The sequence below is a fragment of the Cordyceps militaris genome, assembly GCF_000225605.1.
Source record: "Cordyceps militaris CM01 unplaced genomic scaffold CCM_S00002, whole genome shotgun sequence".
NCBI classification, from domain to species: domain Eukaryota; kingdom Fungi; phylum Ascomycota; class Sordariomycetes; order Hypocreales; family Cordycipitaceae; genus Cordyceps; species Cordyceps militaris.
Genome location: NW_006271970.1, coordinates 2,467,953 through 2,492,975, shown reverse-complemented (window position 1 = coordinate 2,492,975; position 25,023 = coordinate 2,467,953). Strand labels below are relative to the sequence as shown.

Below are 25,023 nucleotides of genomic sequence, written 5' to 3'. Positions count from 1 at the left end.
TCACGTAACACAACAATGCCTCTTAGTATGAGAGATAAATCGTGATATTAAAAAAGAAAAAAAAAAGTACACGCACATGTGGTGTAACTGACTACGAATGGCCATGTAGAAAGCAGGGTATCTACGCACAATGAAAAGAACAAAAAAAGAAACAGCCTCCCCCCCTGGCTTAGCTCCCGCAGGCGCCGCCAGCCGGCCGGGGGGGGATCAAGAACAGAAACAGACTCTTGGCGTCACCAGCCTTGCTCGTGGCCTCGCACCTTGTCCTCAGTGGCCAACAACATGCCAGCAGGGGGGGGGAAGATGCAGGACACAAAAATAAAAAATCCCGAGGCAACACAAGACAGATATGCAGAGAAAAGGAGGCGGAAAGATAACGAGGGAGTCCAATGACAGGGACAATCCTCACCGACAATGTTGCTTGTTTCTTCCTCAGTGATATGCCGTGTGCGACGGGCATCAACAAGCCACTGCCACCGAATCAATATCAGAAACCGGAGAAGGGAAAAAAAAAAGGCTTGGCCCTTATCGGAGGAAAGGAACAGCCCGCCTCCTCGTCTCGTTGTTTATTTGCATTTTGCCACGCATCGTAATCGGGTTCATCCAATTCCTGCCAACCCTTGTATTTTCCCTCGTTGGTGAACTTTTCCATCTCAGAGGGAGGAAAGCTGCCAAGCCCGACAAAGACTGGACGGTGTTACACCAGGCGTGCGCGCAAACCTTTCCGACGAGCCACATGGCAATGAGCTGGCACGCTAAGGTGTGCTGTCCATGGTTTCTTGCACGCAAAACGACCAAGAGCGGAATGGAAACACACATACCACACACGCACGCACACACACTCACACACACTCACACAAGAAGAATGAGAAAAGAAACCTGTCAGGCCGCCCAAACGTCACACACATAACGGTGTTGCTGCCCTGTGTGGTGGTCACAGGGGCTCTGATGGTGCTGGTCATCGTCCGCGTGCTCGCTGCTGTGCGACCAGCGTCCTGTGCAGCCTCATCTGCCAAAGTTCTTCTTCTTCTCAGGGCTTTCACGCGCCTCGGCTTGCCCCTTTTCAGGACGAGCCGGTTGCGGCGGCGGCGGACTCGCTCGCTGTCGAAGCCTTGTCGGCCGCATCGCTCTCCACGAGCTTCTCCAGCGCGGGATGCGCGGCGTCGTCCGCCGAAGCGGCTGGCGGTGGCTCAGCGTCGTCTGCGTCATCGTTCGGTGCCACGAGGGCGCTGACGGCGCCATCGGCCAGCGGGGGGTCCGTGAGGCCCATCTTGGCGACGAGCCGCCCGAGCTTGTTCGTCGAGGGCGAGGTAAAGTGCTCGTGGAGGCTCGCTCGCGTCTCGCGCATCTGCTCGCGCACGGCAGCCGGCGAGAAGATGGTGCCCTCGACGATGTTTTCAAACGACTTGAAGTGGTCCGTCTCCCTGACAAACTTGGTCAGGTACATGACGGGCCGTGCGGCCGGGTTCGCGCTGAGCCGGTCCTTGATGGCCTGCTCGTAGGCGCGGTCATAAATGTTGTAGTCGACGGCGCTCGGCGAGTCGGCCACCACGTCATCAGCCGACTCGTCGTCGAGGTAGAACGCGTGCCGGGAGCTCGTGCCAATGCCGAGGTAGAGCGGCTCCTGATCGCTAATATCCTTGGCGTGGCCCTTGCCGGCGGTACTGTCATCACTGTCACCAGTGCTGTCGCGGGTGCGTCTACTCAGCACCTCGCGGCGCTGGGCGAGGAGCGCCTCAATCTCCTCGGCGCGCGCCTTTTCCTCGGCGGGGTCAAACGTCCCATCCCCGATCTCGTCCGTCACGACGGGGCTCCTCGAGGCCCGTCGATCAGACAGGAGCGACTTGAATTTGGAAATGGCCTTGAGCACGCAGAATACGTTGTCCATCTTTCTTGTAAAAGCCCGGCTGATCTCAAGCTCGTTGGGCGGGTCCACCTTGTGCGCACAATTCTCCTCCTCGGAGAGTAGAGTGTCTGTACCGTCTTTCGTGATCCATTGGTGCTCCTGTGTCTAGTTAGTAGCTTTCTGCGAACAAAAGGGCAAGGACTTACACGAAGCTCGGCCATTGTGATGCGCTGTTCGGGGTCCTTCTTGAGAAGCCTCTCCAGTATGTCGACAAAGGCCGGATCTTCGCCATCAGGTATTTTGGGCTGTTCCGTTTGGATCGCCTCGTACATTTCCAGCACGCTCACACGATTGAAGGGAATCTTGCCGTAGCGAAAGCAGTACAAGCATACACCCATAGACCAGATGTCGGCGGCAGTGCCCGACACCTCGCCGTGAGGGCTGCATAGCTCCGGCGCCAGGAACGCAGGAGACCCTGCTGACTTCTTAATCTTCATGTGGTCAGGTTTCTCAAACATTTCTGATACACCAAAGTCGCTGACTTTGAGAGTGTCGTCTGCTGCCACGAGGAGATTGTCTGGCTTGATGTCGCGATGAATAATGGACTGTGAGTGTACTGATCATGTTAGCGCTGCGCGTTCGGTTTCGACAAAACAAGTGAGGCGTACAATATTCAATGGCCAGGATGAGATCGCGAAAGTAGTAGCGGCATACATCGTCGCTATACGGATCTGCTTGGTCGTCAAGGCCAACCTTCATGGCGACACCCTTTTTGCACATTTCGAGGACCATGTAGAGCGAATCCTCGCCCGGGTCGTCGAGCACTTCGATGAGCTGGACAAGATTGGGGTGATTGAGCTTCTTCATGATGGCCACCTCTTCTCTAATGAGGTGCAGGGAATCTTCCTTCTCGCCAGGCTGCTCTCCCCCGAGCTGCGGCGTCAGGACTTGACCGTTGCTCCTGACGCGCAAGGGCTGGCGTCGGGGACGGCCCTGGGGTCCACGGCGTAGGATTTGGGACTGCGCGCGCTTGCGCAGTCGTGATTTGGAAAATTCTTTGACGGCCTAGGTAGAATCAGTTTTGCGCGAGTCTCATCATAAAGTCGCGCCCCGCGCATGCATACATATTCGGTGCCAAACTGGTCAGTGGCAAGGTGGACAGCCCCATAGGAGCCGCGACCGACTTCCTCAATAATGGTGTACTGGTTGATCTTGTGATAGGTCCGACCATCATCCTCGTCGCTTGCGTACTCGACACGGGCATCCAAGGTTTCCTGTTTGATCAGCTGGGAATACGTAGGTGGTGCTGCCGGTTACAAGCACATACCTTGATCTCGCGGTGGGCGCTCGGTTGCCGTTTATGTTGTCGCAAAGGGCTCTGAAAGTTTTGTAGCCCGGGAGGGTCAGATCTGTGGCAGAAAAATGGTCAGCGATGAGGTTGACTAGATGATCCAGGTGACTCACGCGTTGGTCGCCAACTGCGGCCTCTCGAGCATCGCCGAGGTTGACAAGTCTTGTACAGAGTCGTATTTCAGCGGCAAAGAGGGCTCATTCTGAGGCATGTTAATGGTGGGCGCTGTGGGCGTCTCCATGCTAGATGAGCTGTCCATGCTCCTGGCATCGGCGCGTAGCAGTCACGCCGGGGTAGAAAAGAGAGGTGTCGTCGAAACTTCCCGCGCGGGAGAAACGTGGTGCGCACAGGGTTCTTCTTTCAGCTGCGACAGCTCCAGCCAGTCAGCAGAGAGGGGTCCGTCAGTGTTGAAGAGCAGCTATCGCCAGGCTGCAGAGGAGCGGGGTGAAGCTGCACAGAGGCGCCTCACCGAAGGATGCGTAAGACTGGGAGTCAAGAAAAAGAGGGGTTCTCACGGAGAAGAAGAATGAAAAAGAGGAAAAAGGGAAAAAAGCCGTTGGACCTGTACCGGACCGTTGTACGATACCATGTTGTGGGATGGGGTTTCTCTGACTGGCATTGTACATGTGGGAGCTCTAGTTTTAGGCCGTCCGACCAGTAATAAGGCGGGCAACAGGTACGTCTAGACTCTAGACTCCGTGGTGGACTGGTCGTGTGTGGGTGGAGAGTTGTTCGCTTCGTCGGCCGTGCGTGCCGGTACGGGTTTTGCATCGAGATCATCTCTGATGCTGTTAGCGAGATGCTTTGGGTTTCAAGTCCAGACTGGTGTGAATTGAGACTTGTTGGCTTCGTTAATTTAGCCATCGCCAAGAGGCTCCATTGGGTGATGATGTGCAAACATGGACCCCTTGCACTGCGTGGCTACCTACATAACTACATAGAGCCATGTGTAATGGGCACCTAGATGACAAAAGATGACTTCAAGTAATGAAAACTAAGAAAAAATAAGCAGGGGAAACTCAAGAAAATGCCATTACTGGTCTTCAGACGTCTCCAAGCTCTCTGGCTGTAGGTGGTTCGTGTCACCGAGGTACAGAGAACAGAGAACAGCGGTCAAAAGCGTTGCGTGTTCTACTTGGCAAGGGAAAAAGAAAGAAGTCATTGGAATCTATTGCTAAATACCCAATATATGCTCATATTTTACTGTGTCTTCATTTTCCCTGCCTTGGCGAGTAGCAGGTTATGGCTAATTACCCCTCCGCGCACTCCCTGCGCCACTTATCCAGGAACGCGCCACACCCCTAATAACGCTGGTCTCGCTGCAACTGCCACATCTCGCCCAAGCTTCAACATGCGACCACCACCCATCTTCCACCCCGAATCCACGACCAACGATTGCATCTACACCTCGCGTTCGAGCCCCACGATCACCGAGTAAAAAAAACAACGTATACCTGACTCGAATAAAACCCAGATACCGCGCCGCCGGCCCGGCGCCCCCCCTCCCCCATCATGACCATCTACTCCATCTACATCTTCGACCGCCACAGTACGCAGACCCTACCGGCGCCGGCTCCTGGGCCGTTCCCCCCCCATCACCATGGCCGCAGACGACTAACGCGCACCTCTTCTCTCTCCTAGCCGAATGCATATACTCCAAGTCGTGGCTGCCCGCCTCTGTCACCCGCCCAAATTCCAGTACGGGCGGCCCGGCCATGACAGCGCCAGCCCCCGCGCCCGGGCAGGCCTCCGCGTCTGACAACGCCAAGCTCATCTTCGGCACCGTATTCTCCCTCCGCAACATGGCCCGGAAACTCGGCGGCGACGACGACTCCTTCATAAGCTTCCGCACCGGCCAGTACAAGATGCACTACTACGAGACACCTGCCAACCTGCGCTTCGTTCTCCTGACGGACACGGCAGCGCCGAGCATGCGCAACGTGCTGCACCAAATATACATTAATCTCTGGGTTGAATACGGTTAGTCCGATATCACGTTTCCAAGGAGAAATAGGCCGCTGATGAGAAGTGCGTGCAGTTGTCAAGAACCCCCTGTCGCCGGTAGAGCACAAGGGTGGTGACGGTGTAGAGAATGAGCTGTTCGAGCTTGGGCTCGACCAATTCATTCGCGGGTTACTGTGATCAAGATACCCAGAAGCCCGAGTGCCGTCACGCCACCCCCCTGGCTACCCGTATACACAAAGACACGTTTGCTGTCGAATGGCCTAAAATAAGTATATATGTTGCCAGTTTAAGAATGCGACGCGAACGGCTCAGCGTCAAGCACGCGCTGGAGACCAACAAGGCCCGCACAATCCAACAGAGAAGTGTTGGAAAGCTCTTTGCTACGAAGACTGGCGCACCAAATCGACCTGATGGTCTGCTCATATCCATTAACAAGCCGGGTGGCCACACAACACTGTCTGGAACCGTTCATGCTCTGACAAGGAGGAACGCAAATCAAGTTGACGCTTCAATGACGATATGGGCCTGGTGGTAGAAATGAACATAGAAGAGCAATACTGCCAAGGCACGGTATTAATTCATACAACATGCGACACTAGCTAGCATAGCCGGTCCCAACACGGCGGTGTTGCACTGGTGCCTCAATATCAACATTTGATACACTTGTAGCGGAAGCGAACCCAAATGTACTTAGTACGGGACGTGCGTAGCCCACCGGAGGCGCAGACGGCTGAAATATATATAAACAAATGCAGTAGAAATGCCAAAGCGTGCTCATCAGCTCATCTGCTCCTCTTCCCGCGACCCTTGGCCGTCCTCGCCACCTTGGCTGGCCGGGGCGGCGTCTGCGGCCGCTCCTCGTCATCCGCCGTCCTCTTGTTGGCCATGCGCTGCCTCTTGTCCTCGCCGACGCCCTCGCGCAGCATGGCCAAAAACTCGGCCTCGGTCACCGTCTCGAGCTCGAGCTCGTTCATCACCTGCAGCTTCTTGGGGCCCGCGCGCTCGCCCACCACGACGTAGTCGGTGTCCTCGAGCCGGCGCACCACGTCGGCGCCAAACTTCTTGGCCGTCGCGACGGACGTGGTGCGGTCCATGCTGGAAAAGGTGCCCGTGAAGAGCAGCCGCACGCCGGCGAGGCTGTTGGGCGTGCCGCGCGGCATGCTCTTGCGGTTGGTGTGGGAGAGGCCGGCTTTGATGCTGGTCTTTTTCGGAGCCGGTTTGGCCTTTTTGTTAGGCTTTTTAGGCTCTTCCTCTTCCCCTTCCTCTTCGCCGTCGTCGTGGTCGGCCCCGTTCTCACCCGCCCACGCGTACTTGGCATTGTCCAGGGGTCGCTTCGCAGTCTCCCGCGTGCTGGCCTTGTTGAGGGCAACCTTGTAGACGCACATTTCGACAGCGATGCGACCGTGCGGACCGCCCTCCAGCTGACCTACCGCAAACGTTTCAGCAGGTTGCAAACAACGCCCAGGTCCATGAATCCAGGGCTGAAATCAACGTAGTACGGTCAGTCACCACCACCAACGCACCTCGGTACAGGCCCTCGTCGTCGAGGTTATCCTCGAAATTGTACTCGTCCCGGTCGCCAAAAGGGTTGAGCCGATCGGCGAGGCGCCTCATGAGATGTCTGGCGGCCGTGTTGGCGGCAGCTTTGTCGTCGTAGATCTCGGGCTCTTGCAGGCCTTCCTTTTCGTAGTCGTCATCCCACACCCAGGTGGTGATGGCGTAGAGGGCGCGTGCAGGTACCATGGCTTCGCGCGTACTCGAGATTGAATCTTTGCACGTTCTCACTCTTCGGCGGAAGAGTAATTGGCGTCACGACTCAATGGAATCAGGCTCTGACCTGCCAGCTTGTAATTTGTAGTGCCCCCACAATTGGCCAGGCTGAACTTCAACTTCAACACCACGCAAGGATTTTGGAGGACGCGACTCTGCGTTTCATGAAGGGCTATGAAGTTTCATGTTGGATTTCCAAGATTTACATGGCACTTGCAAAACGAAATCGAACCAAAAAAAAAGTATAATTAGTAAGACTACCACTGAATTAATCGCTGAAACACAGCGCAATCAATCCTACACTAAACAACCACAGCATTCGGGTGCATTCAATTCTCCAGACAAGGAGAGGGTATTTCAGCCTCATCATTTCTTTACACACACAAGTTTTCAACGTTTCAGTTGGAGCTTCGCATAGCTTTGACGCCTTCTATGCTCTCCCTCTACCGGTCATAAATGACCTGTTGGACGCGAGGGTACAGACGGACCATCTCTTGGTACAGCTCGGGGTGGTCGTTGATCATGACCTGCGGATCCCAGCCGGCCGCCACAAAGATAGTCTCAATACCGCTGGAGATGGGCGTCGTGAAAATGTTGGCAATTTGGAAGCCAATGAGGAAAGCAAAGGCCAAGATGACTGGGGTAAAGCCGCCGCTTCTGTTGTAGACCGGGTTGGTGATCTGGAGGTAAAGGTAGGCAAGCAGCGCACAAGCATAGCCGACAAACAAGGCACCAAAGGATAGAACGGGACCAATGAGACATTCCTATGAGGCAAGTCAGCAATTTGGGTAGGGAGGCTGCGAAAAAGAAGAGGCTTACGTTGACGAGGGCGTCGATACCGCGATCCTTGATCATCTTCCACGTGTCCTTGGCTGCAGCAATATACTTCTTTCCGTACAAGGCAATGTGAGCGTAAGCATATCGGTTTACAAACTCCACAGCCCATTCGATGATGCCGAGAAGACACTGGAGGACACAGAAAAAGGCCATGCCAATGAAGCCACCAATACCACCCTCTTGGCCGGACTGCTGCCTGGCAACTGAGCAGAGCTGGCGGAGGAACTGAATGATGGCAACGATGAGACTACCAAAGGCAATGGAACCAAAGCTGTAGGTCAGAGCACGCTTGGCAGAGCTGCGGGTGGCATCCTTGGGGAAGTTGTGGACAGCAAAGTACCAAGCGCCGTAGACACCGCAGATGATGGTGTGAATGGTATTTTTGAGCCACTCGGTAATCCAGTACATGGCAAAAGTTATAAACGCAATCAAACCAATGACGGTGCTTTGGCTACAGTTGGAGCCGTTGGGACCACAGTGAGGATTGTTTGGCGAGGGCTCCCATCGAACGTAGATACCGACCAGGGTGGCAGAGAACCAGGCACCGAGGGCCGTGGCGAGAAGACCGCCAACCAGGCTGACAATGTACACATGGCCGTACTTTTTGCTGACGTCGATGCTGGTGCGCAGCATGAGAGCCGAAAAGGGAATGCGAGGAATCCATGTCCAAAAGGCAAAGGCGGTAAAGACGGCAAAGATGAGGAAGACGATGCCGGCCGAGTAGTTCTTCTTGTACAGATAGTAAATGGCAGTTCCAAAGCCAAAGATCAGGTTGAGAATACCGGTGACCCAGATAAAGGCCTTGGGAAACGTGCGCGCGAGGCCGAGGTAGGCGATTGAGAGGACAAAGGCAGCACCGAGGGCGCAGGCGAATAGAATCAGGGTGTTGGAGTTGATGGAAAAGGTGTTAGTATCACTGATGCCCTTGCCGGGTAGGCCCGTGGCGTAGCCGCGAAGCGCAAGGACGGAGACGGCAACAAAACCGGCGAAGACAAGGATGAGCTAGACAGTTGGGAAGTTGGTGTTAGCAAGCCACTGTTGCGACTGAGGCGGCCAGCGAGCAAGACGTACAAGGATACCGGCCCAGATGTCGTTGTACTTTGGCTTGTCAATCTTGAAAGCCTGCTCAAAGCCATACTTTTCATCGTTGGCCTTGGGGGGGTTGTAGCTGTAGGCGGGAGGAGGGCCATAGTTGTAGCCGCCCTGGTCGTAGCCTCCGTTATTATTCTGCGGCGGCGGAGGCGGCTGCTGCTGCTGCTGCTGTTGCCATTGTCCCTGGTTGTACTGCTGCCCCTGATTGTATTGCTGCTGGTCGTATTGCTGCTGACCGTATTGCTGCTGACCGTATTGCTGCTGACCGTATTGCTGCTGACCGTATTGCTGCTGACCATACTGCTGTTGCTGGCCGTACTGCTGCTGCTGGCCGTGGTACTGGTCACCCATGTTGGGCGTGTGGTGGTGCTTTGGATCGTGATGAGATGCAGGGGGGCGCGCGCGCGGTGGGTGGTGGCTGTGATCGGAGTGCGGCTCGTGAGCGCCGTGTGGTGGTAAAAGCGCGCCCAAGACCGTATGACCACAATGAATGGCGAGAAAGGAAAAAGAATGGCGCCTTTTGCGAGGAAAGGATGGGAAGGAAAAGATCAAACGGCGGGGGGGAGGAGGAGGAAGCGCACAGTGGCACAGCGAGACAAGTGCGTGCCAAGTACAGTACAACTACGTGCCAAGTCCAGGACAGCAGCTTGTTGCTGGGCGGTGCGGTAGCGGGACAATCAGTCACAGTTCGCTGTAACTAATCAGGTTTTAGCGTCTCAAGCATCACAAGATAATTTTGACGCGTCAGGCCTGTATTACCTTAGTAGGTATTAGCCTTGGCGTGCATCGCTGTGTCTCTGCTGATACTCTTGGCTCTGTTCCGCTCTGGTTACAACCACGGGGCCCTCTCTCAGTCTCGCGAAAAGCTTCTTTTTCTTTCCCCTTTGGCCAGTGCCGGAACCGAATTAATTGATGGAGACCGAACGCGCCCAGGATCAACAAAGCGCAAGCTGTTGACTGGCTGGGCTTTCAATACCTAGTAGCTTCTCGTGTTAGCTTCCCGAGCTAAAAGACAGCCTTGAACTTCGGGGAGGCGTCGCTCCGGCTGTGGGCCGCTGCGATTGATTGCCGGACGCCGGAAATTGGCTGGAACCACAAATGGCTCGGTGGTGAGGTCATGCAGGGGCCAATTTTCAGCTGATATGGCTTGATTGATTCCGATGAGCTTTTCAAGTAACTAGTTACATATCTACCTAGGGATTGCTCGTGCTTGTCGTCTCGTGGACTCGTATAGTAGCTTCCGCGCTGATCGATTTCGTGCAACCCCCCCATCCAATTAGATCTGGATTGGAGAGAAGGTGGCTGTTCTTCATCAACGCTGCACGCATTCTTACGCATTGCCTTGACTTGGCCGAGGCCCTCAGTTCCCCGATGCTCCGCCACCACTGGTCTCGTTGCATTTATTCACTTTATTAGGGCCCAACTTACAAAATAACCCGATTAGTTATCGTGCCCAAACAGCATCAAGAACCAGAAAGAATACCGGATTGGGAAATTTCCCTGATGCATCTCGGCTGTGCCTTTTTCCCCATCGTTCTTGATAGCAAACGGCGACCAATGGCGTCACCATACACGTAACCAGGCTGGAGTCTTGCCAGCTGGCTGTCTTCCCCAACACTTCAAGACCCAACTACCAACTTCGTTGTCAATCTTCATGGATCGCATATTTTTACTCTCAGAATTTGACCGCCTGGTTAATGAGGGCCTGGTCTTGTACGGCGACAACCAGACCGTCGTACGCGAAGAGGATGGCGGCTTCACTGTGCGTTTCCGTGCCATGTTCCGCTTTCTGCCCAAGTTGCAACCATTGACAGACAGCCTGCTAGTTCCAATTCGTCCTCACCGCAGCTCTCAGCAAGAAGCCAACAGCGGCTACCGCAGGGAAGCAACAAACCGAGGAACTCGTGGAAACGAGCGTGCGCCGCCCCGGCAGCGACATCGACACCCGTGGCTATGAGATTGGCGACGTCGGCGCTTCCCACGTCCTGGCCGTCAACAAATTCTGCTACGCGCGGCCGCACTACTTGCTGCTGACCAAGGACGGCTACCGGCGGCAGTATGAGCGGCTCGACCGATCCGACCTCGCCGCCGCCTGCACGCTGCTCTCCAGCCCGGGCAACGACAACCTGGCCATGTTTTTCAACTGCGGCAAAGGGGCGGGATACAGCCGGCTGCACAAGCACATGCAACTGATGCCGATGCCTCCCCATACCTTGGCTTCTTTTTTGGACTCGGCGGACGACGCGGCGCCGGAAATTCCCTTCCGCTGGTTTTACCACCGATTCGCAGATTCTGGCCTGGCCTCGGCGGACCACGTTGTCGATGCCTATCAGAGGTTGCTGAAGCAAGCCACCGCGGCGGCTGAGACATGCCAGGAGTACGACACGGACGACTTTCCTGGAGCTGTCTGCTCCCACAACATCGTCATGACTGCAAGGTGGATCGTTGTGATCCCACGCCGTCGACCTGCTGTCCGTGCCGAGTCGGGAGCAAATGCCATGGGAATGCTGGGATACATAGCTGTATCGTCGCAAGCTGAGATTGACAACTGGACAGACCAAGGACTCTGCAGCCTGCTTCGTCAACTGGGCGTCCCCAAGTAACCGTTTCAATTGCGAGGACTTTAGAGGAAGAGCATAGATTCGGTCATATATTTTTATCGGCTATGGCCTGCCATAGTCGTCTATTTACACAAAATGCGGGACCTGTATTTATAAAAACGCCATGCGAAGAGACTTTGAAACACAACTAGACCGCCCTAAACTCGGGGTTGACTCTGTCTCGAAATACGACCGTTCCGTTGAGGAAGACTGTGCCGCTCTTCAAAATTGCTACGCGACCGGGGTGAGTGCCATTGCACGGATTATTGACAACCGTACCGTTTTCATAGATGATGCCATTCCACCTGGGGATATTCTGTCTTGGCTTGGAATCCGATTGTATGCCGAGCATGAAAGCCTGGCCCTGTGGTAGCAGCGGTGACCGCTGCTGGCTGATGTCACAGTTTTCGCTAATCATGTACAGGTTCATCCCGATGGCGAGAGTGTACATTTCGGCGCTCAGCTGATCCCAGCTGTGGCGGCCGTCAACAACGACGCCAATGTAGTCAACCAGCACGACGGTCGGAAATGTCTCGGGGCTCATGTTGTTGAGGCCCATCCAGTACAGGGCCGGGTTCGTGGGTTGGATCGCCATCTGCTCAATGGTGAGGGCCGTGGTGGTGAGGACGTCGGCGCTGATGATCCACTGGGCGATGAGGAATTGGTCATTGTTGAAGTTGCCGGACCGGCCGACTGTCATCCACTTTGTTGTCTGGTCCTTGGCGACCTTTTCGGTGTCGGGCAGGTTTGACCAGTTGTCCCAAACCTCCAACATCTCAGTCCTGTAAATACCGTCTCCAATAGAGTCATGAGGAACACCATCCTGCAAGTTGGCAGTGTCGAGCAAGAACAAGACACAACCGTTGCCTCCATTTTGATCCATAAAGTACGACGCCTTTTGCTTGTTGAACTTGGTACCCGTGTCGAGATTACCGCAGCGGTTGTTCACACCACGAAGCTTCCCAAAGAATTCATTAACCATGGCTGTGGTCCAGTAAATTGGCCCAAAGCTGGGGATGTTGCGGATGCCAATCAGGTATCGAACACGGAAGAAGACGAGCTCGCCAGGGTTCTCTGCAGTAAACTGGTTGACTTCTCGAATGACTTCGTCGAGAGCTTCTCCAGAATTGCCGATGGCGACGTCGGCCCTCTCGTTGTTGACATGGAGTATCCAGTACCCGTATCTGCTGGTATCTGTCGCGTTATGAACAGTGCCCACGCGTAGATCAAAGAGACGTGAACCGGCGCGCAGTTGGTCGTATATCGTGATGCCTTGGGTCTGCGTGTTGGGAGAAGAGCCGAGGGAGGCAATATTGCCACTGATCCGGCTCATACCAGCATCATGGGTACCGGGGAGGAACAAGTGCTGGACCTGGCGGTCTTTGATGACGTTGTAAATGCCCTTCATCCAGTTGCCAGGGCCGTGTCGCAGCGAGGCCGTGAAGCCATACGAGTCACTGCCCGTGATGACGAGCGTGACGGGGGACTCCTTGCCCGGATCAGAGTACTCACGCTGGCCCAGGCCCATGCCGCTCAAGTCAAAGACAGTGCGGCGGGGGTAGCTGTCGGGAATGTGCGTCGTGGCGCGCACCATGAACTTTTTGTTGGTTCCCTGTATGGAGTAGTAGGCCTCGCCATTGTCGTCGACTGGGTTCTTACCCGCCTTGAACGTGTACGTGGCAGTGTTCTGGCGTGCACGGCCCTGGGGGATGTCGTCCCAGTCAAACACGTCCATCTGGTACGAGTGCGTGGCGCCCTTATCCAGGACGAAGCGGTGGGGGGTGAGGTTGACAATGGTGATGTACTGCTTGGCTGGAAACCCGACCTTGCCAAACGGGATGAGGGTCCATGGCTGGTAGCTGCCGGCTCGGGGCACCTCGGCGCTGTAGGTTCGGTCTTCCTTTCGGCAGCTGCCGTCTCTGGGGGCGAGGTCCTGCTGGCCGTTGACGAGTGTCAAGGTCCAAAGACTTGCGACAAGCGCCGATAGCGCGAGAGATCTCATGGTGGGTGTTGGTGTACTTCAGATCAAAACGGGCAATTCTTCATCAGAAGCAACGAAATCCCCCAACGAGAACCGAGTGATTGTGAGCCGTATATAGACAGCTACACAGCTTGGGATACTGAAGCATCACATGGCCAAAGAGACGGCCTTGCTCACTCTGTGCAAAGTGTGCCGCTCTATATAAGAACCGCCAAGCAACCACGGGGCTGACTGACACTGCCGCATGAACGGGCGGGAACCGTCTTGTTTTCCGCCATGGCATCTGGCTGGGCAAAGCACCGACAAGTGCCAATGCGCGCCGCCATTGCAGAAGTTCTCCTAATCAAACCCTGCAGGTTCATGGCGGGCAGCATCTTGGCTGGTTCCAGGGGTCCGGGTGGTCAGCCTCTCCCAACGTCGGATGCTTCTTGGAGCGTGACTGGCTGATGGAGACGGGGTGTGCACGCTAAAAAGGGCGACGGCGCCCACCTGAACGTCTCATTGCGGGCGGGCCTTTTGGAGGCGAGCATCAAGTGACGCCGAGCAGGGCCCGTCAGGCGACGAAATCATTGTCTTGATGTTTTTGAGGTGTCGGGTGGTGGAAGACGTGACGGGATAACTCGTCGGCTGTTTGTTGCGTTGCAGGGTTGACAAACGAAGCGCGTGTACTTAGTAGGGACCAAACGGGCCCGGACCAAACGTACCAGACTGGTCTCACGTGACATGAGAGGAAAACTGTGAAAGTCTGAGCAGAGGGCTGCCTCCCTTGCTGAATAGGGGTGGTCAGTTATCGTTGATGATCAGAACGATTTTCATATGTACATAAACTGCATGGTTCATCACAATTGCTTTCTTCTCCCGCTAGTTACAGCGCCGTCTCCCCGCACGGTGGCGCCCTACCCTAGCGACCAATCTCCGGCCAGAACGAAACCCTTTGCCGTCCTGGCCGGGGCTGTTGCGGTTGTGGGCTGAACTCTCCGGGCTCGCCAGCGCATGTCGAGCATCTCATTGGCCACTGCGATTCGCGTATCGTGGACAGCCCTGAACCCCGACGAAAAAAATGTCATAATAATGGAGAGTAGCGCTGCGAAGCAATCAAGTGCCTCGGTGAAGCAACATGGTGGAAGTATGGTCACGACGAGAGTGTACTGTGCATGGTGCATGGGCTTCTCCGCCCGCCGCCGCAGCGGTGACATAGCTGAAAGTCTTTGGCTTGCTGAAAGTATTTGGCTTGCTGAAAGTATTTGGCTTGCTGAAAGCCACTTGGTCGCCGCACATGTGCAGAGCACTAGCATGTGATGGGTTCGGTAACAGCGAATGACCTTATAGCGATACTACCTAATTGCAGGGTTCATCCTGAGCTATTGCACACATTCGTTCTAAATTATTAACGTCCATCGCGCCACGAGCTAAAAAAGCTGACGCTGCCCTGTGATTTTTGGCAGGTTCCCAAATTGCTTTGTGCCAGTCAAGCTGAGAGAGAGGTTGCCGCGCCGACCCTGCTCTTCGCTCATCGAGTCCTCCCTGAAAGCCAAGGAAAACGTGTCGGCCAAGAACGCTTCCGAAAAAAGGTTCCCCCCTTATTAGTACCTGACATCGTAGCCAAGAACGGAATGATCGACGATGAGATGCCCCTGGCCCCATTCCCTGTTCCATGTCCAGTCCTTCTCCAGCACCCAACTGCAGCCTGCCTCTCTAGTTACTCAATGCCCATCCAACAGCAGAGACGTCTGTTCAGAGTTTACTCTCGTACTGTGGCAATGTCGTCCTAGATATCTGAGACTTGTGGCTTGTTTCGGCATCGCCAAGATCATCGACTGTCTTCTTAAATGCAGCCTCCACATCATGCTCCGACAGCCACGTAAGATCAGGCCGATTTTTGAACCGCGCAATCAAGGCCTCATTCTCCGCCTCTGCAGATGCAAACGCCGGTCGAGTCTGAGCAGGGGCAGCGTGAATGATATCCAGCAGCTTCGTGACATGCGGCTGTCGCGTTCTATCATACAGCGTCAAAGCATGTTGAATCTCAGCAAGTCGCAGGCCCGAATCTGTCGCCGCCGCTCTCGAGCCCAGTGCATGTCGGAGCGCCAGACCAAGCGCGAGCGCATCATTCAGCGCCAGAGAGCCCCCGGCGGCAAACGCGCCGCCGTGGGTATGGGCCGCGTCTCCGAGAAGAGCGACGCGCGGTGCCGGCAGCCAGGTGGACAAGGCGGATCCCGCGTAGTTGGGGAACAAGCGCACACTGGGTGTGAGCTCGGCGAGGCGCTTGACGACCGGGTGCCAGTCCTTGTATCTTTCCCGAAAGGACTCGACGTTGCCGGCCTGGTTCCAGGCAACGGCCTCCTCGAGTTCCTCGCCAGTTCGCGTGTCCTCGTAGGCACCCACCGTAGTATACTGACCTTTACCGAGCTTGGAAGCAAAGAAGGAATCTTTCGGTCCCCACTGTGTCCGATTAGCTTTCTCTTGTTGATAGCGTGTTGCAAGGGTTAAGTGCTCGACGTACCCAGTGGATAGCATCGAGTGGAAGGTCGGGGACTTCAGCCTCTACCAGGGAGGCAGCAAATGTCGATCGTACAAACACCTTGCCGGTAAACTTCAAGTGATAGTTCGGGAGGAGAGACTGCCTGACTTTCTGCACGGTCGTTAGACGCCATATTGAACAAACGCGCGCCGAGTTCCACAAACCGATCGGATACCATCAGCGGCAATCAGAATGTCGCCATGGGCCTGGGTGCCATCCTCAAAAAACAGCACGGCTTCCTCTTCACCCGCCTCGGCTCGGACCACTCGCTTGTTGAGATGAATGGAGGATCTGTCGACATGGGCGAGGAGCGCAGCGTGCAAATGGCCGCGATGGAACCTGGTGGTTTGGTGGCGCTGATCCGGCACATTTGTGTGCGTGTCGACGGAAACAACTTGATTCGACTTCCAATGCCTGTGAACGATTAGAAGATGTGGTCATAAGAGCAACTGAATTTTCTTTTATTTATACCGAAAGATCTGGGGAATTCCGCTGGGGCCTCTGAAGCCAAGATCGTCACTCAGTGCGTCATGTACCCCCAGCCGTTCCAGTGTACGCATACCCTTGTTCAAGTCAGTCTTTAGTTTTCAGATCCAAAGACGCAACATACATTTGGACTCAAAGCAATGCTTGCGCCGATTTCAACAAGTTCTGGCGCTTGTTCATATATCTCGATAGCAAGGTTTGGTATGCCGGAAACACGAGCGAGTGAAATGGCCGTCGCCAGACCACCGATGCCCGCCCCGGCAATGAGTACTCGAAATGGCTCGTTTTCTCCTCCCATTTTTTGCAAGAAATGTGAAAACAGAGAAAGAGAGCAGCGTTTCCGGGACAAGGCTCTCGATGCTGTATTTGACTGACAAGGCTACCGAGGTCGGAATGCAACCTTGTTACCTCATCCAGTCACCCCTCCCTCGACGCTGGCGCGAGGCTACTAACGAAGATGTGAAAAAATCAGCCCATCGAAAAGCAAATCAAAGATCAATATTCCTCACTGTTTGAAAGCCACACGTATCCATTTCCTATAGCCGGGCGCCTTTTGGAAGGCAATTGATCAATATTCCGCCGTTTTGTAAGCAATACCCAGCACGTCAACGGAGCAAGTATGACGCGAGGCGCCGGCATGGAGATGCAACGACCAATAGAGCATCCGCACCTCACAATCATAGCAGATAATTAATGCCCACCAAAGACGACAGTATCCGCGGAGCTACGCTTGTGGATAATTCATTCGCAAGTCCAGGTACGTTGAGTGTCATTCCGTTTCCGACACCGGACGAGGGCCGGGTCCTTGAGCTGATACAAAGGTTCCTACATTGAGATAACGAAAGGGAGATTCTTATGGCAATTTCGTTTATTTAATAACGTTTTTTGACACAGCCAAGACAACAAGCTTCTGTATTGCGCCTTAAAAATCCGTAACAGTCCGTCATGCCGGAAACTCTTGGTAAAGATGCGCGTTACGAGGCAGGAGTCGTGTCACGAGCGAGCATCAACAGCAACGATTCAATTCCTGCAGATGCACCGAAACTGCCAGATCGATATGCTGACGAGAGCTACAAGCTCTTTAGCGAGGTCAGCGTCTCCGATCCGACGCCGGAAGAAGCCATCAGGATCCGCAACAAATTGATATGGCGCATCTTGCCCTTTCTGTGCATCGGATACCATCTCATGTTTCTCGACAAGCAAACGGTATGTCTTTGGCGTCTCATGACTGAAAATAGACACTGATGAAAAGTCACTCTATTAGCTAGGCAGCTCAGCCGTTCTTGGGATTTTAAAGGACGCGAACCTCAGCCCGAACCAGTACAATTGGCTGTCGTCGATATTCTACTTTGGCTACATGCTGGCAGAATTTCCGCAAAACTGGGCGTTGCAGAGGTTCCCCGTCGCTAAATGGCTCGCGGGTAATCTCGTGATCTGGTATGTCCTCCTTCATACACTGGCGGGAGGACCCAATCACTTACATACATTCAACTGAAGGGGCGGCATCACACTCCTCCATATCCCGTGCAAGAATTTCGCCTCACTTTTCGTTGTGCGCTTCTTGTTGGGAGTATTCGAGGCCTGCATTGTGCCTTCGTTTCTTCTCATCATGTCCATGTTTTTTACATACCAGGAGCAAGCCGTGCTGATGCCCATCATGTGGTCCGTCGGCAACGGGAGTCCAATCACTTCTGGACTGCTGTCCTATGGTGTCTTGCACATTCACACTGGCCACTTTGCGCCATGGCAGTGGCTCATGTGTACGTGTCCGCCTACACCTGCAAGTTCATCTCTAGAAACACACTTGCTCACATGCTCATAGTCCTTTGCGGCGCGGTGACCATGCTTTTCGGTGTCTTCGTCTACCTCCTCCTTCCCGACAGTCCCTTGTACGCTTCTTTCTTGACACCCGAGGAGCGCGCCAAGGCTATCCTCCGAATCAAGGAGAATCATTCTGGCATTGAGCAGAAGCGCTTCAAGAGGGAACAGTTCGTCGAAGCCCTCAAGGATCCCAAGACGTGGCTCTTTACCGGACACGCGCTTACACAGGAAATGGCCAACGGAACCACCAACCAATACTCGCTCCTCATCAATTCCTTTGGCTTCACGGTCTTGCAGACGACGCTTCTCGGCGCTGTGCTAGGAGCCATGAACTTTACCTGCCTCGCGCTCGCTGCCATCGCACTGTATAATACAAAAAACAGCCGCGCGTGGATCTCGCTCTTCGCCTACATACCGACGGCCCTTTCGAGCGTCCTCTTGCTCAGCCTCCCCTCGCATAACCGCTGGGGACTCATCACCGGCATATGGATCCGTTCCGCGACCGGTGTGCCGTATGCGGTAGTCATGATCTGGGCGGCGAATGCCTCGGCCGGCCACACGAAAAAGACGACCGTCATTGCCCTCTACCATGCCGCGTACGGCCTGGGCAACATCATCTCGCCCCAGCTTTTCCGCCCGCAGTGGCGGCCGCGCTACCGCCCAACATGGATCATTCTTCTCATTGTGGCGGCAATTGTTCCTGCCATTATTGTCCTGATTCTCCGCATCTATCTAGATCGCGAAAACAAACGGCGCGACAAGATGGAGCAGGAGAATAGCGTCGAAGATAACGGAATTATTGAGACGGTCAAGGCGGATGGCACCACGGAAAGACAAGTTGTCGACAGAAATCAGCTTGACCTGACTGACAGACAAAACTTGAAATTGCAAGTCACCCTGCCCAGTAGAAGAACTTGCTTCCAACTAACAACTATGATGCAGCCGCTATGTTTTATAAGAGGAACAAAATTCGGCGATCGCTTCAAATTTTTCCTTCTTCAGGATTTTCATTAGCCCGAGTTAAAGGCATATCGGGGCAACCATTGTCTATTGGTATAAAAGTCGATGGGGGTTCTTCCAAGAGGGAAGAAGAATGCCCATTCTGTAGATACTTGAATATATCGCTTTCGTATACAATGCGCATCGCTAGCCTATTTCCTTTTTAACGGCCACCGCTCCCCATTTCATCATGCCCGGACACCAACCTGTCGAACCGTCTAGCTCTGCGGAGCAGGAACCGTCTTTTTGTTGGCAAAGCCGACGGACAGATTACCGCGGTCAAAGACTACAAACTGCGCCTTGAGTAGAATGTCTCCAAAGATGCAAAAGGGGATACCCTTGGCCGACTGCAGACCGCCGTAGCAGTACTTGGCAGACTGGTGCGCGTAGTTCATGTAGTGCCCGGGGATGCGGCCGCGGTAATCGTTGCCGACACCGAAGAAGAAGTCGGGCGGGGTCAAGTCGCAGGGGAACACCATGGTGGCCGACTGTTTATCAAAGAAGGAGCCGGGCAATTTTCCGTAGTATTCATCAACAACATGCTGAGGGAACAACAAGAGTGTTGTACCCGTGTCCACGATACCAACAACTCTTTCATTCTTGAAGGCGTCTTGGCCAAACTGGTAGCCACTGAGCTCCACCTCCCAGAATGAAGAGTTGGTGTTGATGGGGGTATAGGCAATGTCGCCCGTGTGCTCGGACGCGTCAATGTACCCAAAGTTGTAGTTGCCGGACATGCCCTTTTGCAGGTTGGCGGTGAAGACGGGCGCGTCGAGTGTGTCCTTGATGTTGTCCAAAAAGGTCACCTGCTTGGTCGGCTTGACTGTGTTGGCATAGCTGCTAGCCATGCCGAGGATGCCGGAAAAGAAGCCGTCCTCGGCAATGGAACTGGAGATGGCCGTGGCGACTTGGATGGCTTGCTTATCAAAGCCCACGGGGCCAATAGCGGCGCGATCAATGTACACATCGCCGTTGGCGGTTGAATTATCGCCGTATCTAATCTTCCAGTGCTCACCTGGGAGCGTCTTGCTGGTTGTTGAGTTTTGAGGATAGTAAATCTTCTGGCCCCGAAGCTCATCTTGAGGGGTAGCTGTGGAAAAGACCCAGCTATCGCACAGCGTTAGCCAGTGTCACCGTGGCAGTGAACTGTACGGAACGGAAAAGGGGACTTTTACAAGTCTGAAGAGCCAGTGTCCAAATTTAGAGGCAGAATTTGGGGTGGTGTGCCGAGAGATACGGGAAGCACGTATTCAGAGTCGACATCTGACGGGGGTGCCGCTTCTGCGTGTACGCTGCCAGCCGGATCATCTGCACAAGGGATTCGTTAGCAAACAGTCCCTGATATCACATACGTTTTTAGAGCGTGGGTTTCTGTACCGGAGAACAAGGCGTGAAATGTAGCCTTGAGCGACGGCTCCTTATCAACGAGGGCCTGGATGTGGTCGGGCACAAACGTTGCGTAACGCGAGTACGCACGCAAGAGAGCATCGGTCGGGTTGACTCCTTTGAACTTGTCGTTGTACATCTGCTGCAGAGAGAATCTTGCGTTGGCACCCGTAGCAGCACTGGAGACGGGACTCCATTGCGCGGCCGAGTAACCCGTGGTCGCCAGGGCCAGGGCGGCAGTCAGTGTCGTCGTCTTCATGTCGTGCAGCGTGTCGTGTCCAACAGGATGAGGCAGGTGTACAAAAGAGTGTCGAGCAAGCTTGAGCCAGCGGTGGATGCGACTCGTGGGACTGTGGTGCCTTTTATAGGTTTTGCATGTAGCACAACTGGGGCCGACTTGCGGTCCACGCGCAGATCGCTGCGCTGCAGGAAACGAGCTCCGTCGTCATACGGATAGAAAAAGGGGATCTGGAGAGGGAGAAATGCGAATGGCGGCGCAAATCGGCGGCGTTATGGCGCGCATCGACCTCAGTCATGTCTGGCCGCCGCGCGCACCAACAAACAAGCTTGCGAACCTGGCTAGGTGAGACATGGGGCTGGGAAACCAGACCAATGTGGCGGGCGTTCAAGAAAGGGATCGCCCGCGAGAGGACGATGCCTGGCTGGAGGGAGAGACAATCCATCATGCACTCATAGCTTGATGCTTAATGTGAGACATGCTAACGCGTCCGAGCAGAAATGACATTGCCTGGAATCCGCATACCGCGCAAAATCTGGGCGCAGGCTTTGTCGGTCGGAATTTGTCTTGTAGCTGGATAAATTTGATAGACATTGAACAGTTTATCGACACGTCAAGAATGCCAACTTTTGCTCGACGATGTTAGGGCTGGTAGGGCGGCGTTTGCTCGTCCGTCTGATACAGTTGACACAGTGTGGGGAAACACGGCCCAACAAACATGTTTTTGACAACCCAATAATCTTGGTCGAGAATTCATTCTCAACGCCGAGATAAACTCTCAGGTGCATCTTTATTGTATACTGTTCTATAACTGCGGTCGCAAGGCGTATTCTCATCCCTCAGAATGCGTCCAGTTCTGACTTGCAGTCTGGTGCTAGGCGGTCACGTCAACACCATCAGTATTGAAGTTTATTTTGCCAAAGAGCTATTAGATCCCTTACACATATGTGACTGGTTACGCCAAGTCAAACTTTTTCTCTGGTCCTGGCTAGCGGACACATTTTTTGACTCGGCCGAGGCGCTCAAGGGTAGCAGTTTCAATACCCGATCGCTTGACTCGAAGCATTTCAAGTTTGACATGTGAGAGTTAACTCACAACTACGCGGAAAAAACCTTGCACTTGGATATAATATATGCCCTGAGAGTAATATGGTGGGCCTCATATTAATCGAACAGTAATAGTTGTGGCAAAATTGGCAAAAGGTCAGGGTTAATATTTGCCTGTCATAAGTCAACGCCTTGTGATTTCACAAGTCGGGAACTTGCACGAAAACCTCAAAATTGAATGAGCGACACAGCCATATGGAAACGAGGCAATGTATTTGAGTTGGATTACTGTACACATTAGACTCATGACCCCTGGGTAAGGCTACGACAGACAAAGATTCTGAATCTCTTTGGCGACGGCGACATTGTGACTGCCCAAATGCTCACCAATATTGCGTGGATGATTTCAAGACCCAATACAAAGGTAGACTTCTAGATTCAGACTCTCAACTATTCCATCAACACAAAGAATAGCATACCCGAGGCCCTGATTTTTTTTAATATAAATTTGAATCCAATATCTTGTCTAATTTTAGCGCGCTCCACCATGCAAGTTCAGACGATATCGTCAAAAGTCTGCGTTTCTCGCGTGACTTGTTTCCTTCACCAACTCCTAGTTCCTGCAATCGTCTGAACATTGGCTAAGGCTAGCCTTGTCACGGACCCGGCGTGTTTGGAATATATTAAAATGCGGGAGACGGGAGCACCAGAGGAGCGCAGATACGGAGACAAACACCTGAACCCGCATGGATCAAATAGTGTCCTGCACGCCTGTCGTGTCGCAACGGGCTATGCGGGCCGTGCTCCCAATAGTGTCCTATCAATCAATATCCTAAAATGACCGAGGTATTTCTTTTCCCTCCGTGGCTGCGCATAATTAGTAGGTTGCTATAGGGTCGGTGATAACTCGGACGCATCAGTTATCCAAGCGAAGAAACAAATCGTGGATACCGGGATCCCACAACGATCTCACCCAAGTAAGGGATAACAGTAAGTAACGAACCCGTGGACATGTTTAGTGGTTTTTTGTAGCCTTGCGGATAAGCTAGCGCAAAGTCAGCAGCTCATTGTTCATCAGAGCTTCGGGTAGTCGTGTTTTAGATCCCATCTGAGTTGTACAGACTCAAAGACTTTCGGTTGCATCGGCATTGTACGTCATGTAACCCCATTTACCCGTAACACACTCTGTTCAAGAAAACGATGGGAATTTCGGAAGTATGCTGGTCACTGTCCAACCCCACTGCCCAACTCATCGGCCAACGGTATCCAGACCAGCGGCAGCCGATCGGTCACGACAGCCGGAGCGAGGGCGCTCGAAGAATGTCGAGTATATCTAAAAGGCTTCAGCCGGTCTGAAATGCTTTAGCGTTGCTGATCGTATCGCGGTGTCTTGTACTACTTCAAGATGCGGCTGCAATTGGGTATTTTCGGCTTGGCTCTGAGCCTGACCTCGACAGTCTCAGCGGCGTCACTTGATTCCATCACCGAAGGCGTTTCTGGAGCCATAGTTGGTGTTTTGGCGAGCGCTAAGGCTGACAGCCCAGTTCCTCTGAGACGAAGCATCACGGAGCTGGCAGCGGAAGCTGGCCCACAATGGCAAGTCGGACCCTATTAGACACGGAAATGGAGCGAGCACTGATTCAATGTGGCATCTAGGGATCTTTACATCCAGGCTTTGCGATCCATGAGCGACCGTGATGTGAGCCACCCAGAGTCCTTCTTCCAGATCGCAGGTATGTCCTGACCGAGTGCTTGACGAGATGATTTGTCTAATACAGCTATAGGTATACACGGCCGACCGTTCATCGAGTATAACAATGCGGGAGCGACGAGCGCCACTAGTTGGGGGGGCTATAGTGCTCATGTAGTACGTCTGACCCATGCAGACACCGATTTTCTGAATATGCTCACAAGAAATACAGGAAAATCTCTTCATCGTCTGGCACCGAGTTTACGTCTCGCTGTTCGAGGTATGCATCCCACATCTGCTTGTCCATCGCATGAGAGCCATAATGACCAACAATCTTGCTTATAGCAAGTGCTAGTCAAGCAAGCCAAGAGTCTGGCCGCCGGCTATCCTGAAAACGTGCGCTCGACTTACCAAAAAGCGGCCGACGATCTGAGGGCTCCGTACTGGGACTGGGCCCTCGAGCCCGATCTCCCCAGCGTTATACTCCCCGAGACGATCACAGCCAAGGTTGCTACAGAGACTGGCGTTGTCGCAAAAGACATCGTCAATCCGCTGTACACGTACATCTTCCCCAAAGAAACATTAAACGGCAAATTCGGACAGTTTCAGCCGGGCGAGCGCGTATACAGGTGCAGCACCACGACGCAGGCGAACAATAATCTCCACAACAGCAACTTAAAGGCTAGTCTGGTAAGCAGTGTATGGATCAAGTCATCCTATTTCATCTAGTGACCTGAATTATCTACAGTTTGATGCGTTTGTACGGGCGAAGTCGTTTTCCGACTTTAGCACGTATTCGGCGGTTGGCAATAGCGTCGAGGGCGTCCACAATTCTGTTCACCTGGATGCTGGCTGCGCCGGCCAATTCATAGACTCGGAGTATTCTGCTTTCGACCCTCTCTTGTATGTACTCCAAGGTCCTTCCTCGCTACAGTTGAACCTGTACTGACCAATTTACTAGCATGCTGCATCACGCGAACGTTGATAGGTTATGGGCATACTGGCAGTCCATACATCCCGAAAAGTCCACCTTTAATGGCACGTACAGTGGCAAGTCGCGCTTCAACAGTGCCGAAGGCACAATGATCACTCTGGACTCGCCTTTGCAGCCATTTAGACAGGTCAATGGCGAGTGGCACACCTCTAGCACGGTCAACGACATCAAAGTGCTTGGGTATGCGTACCAAGGCCTCGAATACTGGACCAAGTCGGCAGCAGAGATGCAGGCGAGCGCCTTGAAGACGGTCAACTCGCTATATGGTGATAAAGAGGAGGAAAAGACGACAGAGCCAAGTAGCAAGGAGTCGGCGGTGACAACCAGCCAGGAGTCGACAGTGACCACTTCGGCGGTGACAACTTCGGCAGTAACAACCAGCCAGGAGTCAACGGTAAC

General features: G+C 53.8%; 11 protein-coding genes across 11 annotated transcripts in view; 4 read left to right on the top strand and 7 right to left on the bottom strand.

Annotated features, from left to right (window-relative positions):
* Window positions 1–1,063: 1,063 nt before the first annotated feature.
* CCM_02707 (calcium/calmodulin-dependent protein kinase kinase) lies at window positions 1,064–3,456 on the bottom strand (the record flags this gene model as incomplete). The annotated part of the gene is made up of 6 exons (XM_006667859.1): window positions 1,064–2,005; window positions 2,053–2,462; window positions 2,515–2,911; window positions 2,971–3,120; window positions 3,174–3,255; window positions 3,311–3,456. The coding sequence occupies 6 exons, from the start codon at window positions 3,454–3,456 to the stop codon at window positions 1,064–1,066; spliced, it is 2,127 nt and encodes a 708-aa protein (XP_006667922.1).
* A 1,092-nt stretch (window positions 3,457–4,548) lies between these two features.
* Window positions 4,549–5,339, top strand: CCM_02706 (TRAPP complex subunit (Bet5), putative; the record flags this gene model as incomplete). Its single annotated transcript, XM_006667858.1, has 3 exons — window positions 4,549–4,631; window positions 4,672–5,177; window positions 5,236–5,339. 3 exons carry the CDS (start codon window positions 4,549–4,551, stop codon window positions 5,337–5,339), a joined length of 693 nt encoding a protein of 230 aa, XP_006667921.1.
* Window positions 5,340–5,944: 605 nt separating this feature from the next.
* On the bottom strand, window positions 5,945–6,905 carry CCM_02705 (uncharacterized protein; the record flags this gene model as incomplete). Its single annotated transcript, XM_006667857.1, has 2 exons — window positions 5,945–6,588; window positions 6,686–6,905. 2 exons carry the CDS (start codon window positions 6,903–6,905, stop codon window positions 5,945–5,947), a joined length of 864 nt encoding a protein of 287 aa, XP_006667920.1.
* Window positions 6,906–7,375: 470 nt separating this feature from the next.
* On the bottom strand, window positions 7,376–9,212 carry CCM_02704 (DUF580 domain protein Pns1, putative; the record flags this gene model as incomplete). The annotated part of the gene is made up of 3 exons (XM_006667856.1): window positions 7,376–7,696; window positions 7,752–8,771; window positions 8,841–9,212. 3 exons carry the CDS (start codon window positions 9,210–9,212, stop codon window positions 7,376–7,378), a joined length of 1,713 nt encoding a protein of 570 aa, XP_006667919.1.
* Window positions 9,213–10,515: 1,303 nt separating this feature from the next.
* CCM_02703 (phosphorylase, putative) lies at window positions 10,516–11,464 on the top strand (the record flags this gene model as incomplete). The annotated part of the gene is made up of 2 exons (XM_006667855.1): window positions 10,516–10,623; window positions 10,688–11,464. 2 exons carry the CDS (start codon window positions 10,516–10,518, stop codon window positions 11,462–11,464), a joined length of 885 nt encoding a protein of 294 aa, XP_006667918.1.
* Window positions 11,465–11,609: 145 nt separating this feature from the next.
* CCM_02702 (LysM domain-containing protein) lies at window positions 11,610–13,463 on the bottom strand (the record flags this gene model as incomplete). Its single annotated transcript, XM_006667854.1, has 1 exon — window positions 11,610–13,463. The coding sequence occupies one exon, from the start codon at window positions 13,461–13,463 to the stop codon at window positions 11,610–11,612; it is 1,854 nt and encodes a 617-aa protein (XP_006667917.1).
* A 477-nt stretch (window positions 13,464–13,940) lies between these two features.
* CCM_02701 (uncharacterized protein) lies at window positions 13,941–14,275 on the bottom strand (the record flags this gene model as incomplete). The annotated part of the gene is made up of 3 exons (XM_006667853.1): window positions 13,941–14,069; window positions 14,147–14,177; window positions 14,265–14,275. 3 exons carry the CDS (start codon window positions 14,273–14,275, stop codon window positions 13,941–13,943), a joined length of 171 nt encoding a protein of 56 aa, XP_006667916.1.
* Window positions 14,276–15,176: 901 nt separating this feature from the next.
* On the bottom strand, window positions 15,177–16,747 carry CCM_02700 (monooxygenase, putative; the record flags this gene model as incomplete). The annotated part of the gene is made up of 5 exons (XM_006667852.1): window positions 15,177–15,884; window positions 15,946–16,074; window positions 16,128–16,377; window positions 16,435–16,541; window positions 16,574–16,747. 5 exons carry the CDS (start codon window positions 16,745–16,747, stop codon window positions 15,177–15,179), a joined length of 1,368 nt encoding a protein of 455 aa, XP_006667915.1.
* Window positions 16,748–17,394: 647 nt separating this feature from the next.
* On the top strand, window positions 17,395–19,284 carry CCM_02699 (allantoate permease, putative; the record flags this gene model as incomplete). The annotated part of the gene is made up of 4 exons (XM_006667851.1): window positions 17,395–17,655; window positions 17,714–17,886; window positions 17,947–18,209; window positions 18,272–19,284. The coding sequence occupies 4 exons, from the start codon at window positions 17,395–17,397 to the stop codon at window positions 19,282–19,284; spliced, it is 1,710 nt and encodes a 569-aa protein (XP_006667914.1).
* Window positions 19,285–19,487: 203 nt separating this feature from the next.
* CCM_02698 (endothiapepsin precursor) lies at window positions 19,488–20,914 on the bottom strand (the record flags this gene model as incomplete). Its single annotated transcript, XM_006667850.1, has 3 exons — window positions 19,488–20,376; window positions 20,445–20,561; window positions 20,622–20,914. The coding sequence occupies 3 exons, from the start codon at window positions 20,912–20,914 to the stop codon at window positions 19,488–19,490; spliced, it is 1,299 nt and encodes a 432-aa protein (XP_006667913.1).
* Window positions 20,915–23,843: 2,929 nt separating this feature from the next.
* Window positions 23,844–25,023, top strand: part of CCM_02697 (tyrosinase precursor) — a gene marked incomplete at both ends in the record, with an annotated part of 2,196 nt that continues 1,016 nt past the window's right edge. The window contains 4 exons of the mRNA XM_006667849.1: window positions 23,844–23,910; window positions 23,980–24,320; window positions 24,379–24,533; window positions 24,592–24,979. Coding sequence (XP_006667912.1) covers window positions 23,844–23,910; window positions 23,980–24,320; window positions 24,379–24,533; window positions 24,592–24,979 — 951 coding nt within the window. The remainder of the gene's footprint in view (window positions 23,911–23,979; window positions 24,321–24,378; window positions 24,534–24,591; window positions 24,980–25,023) is intronic.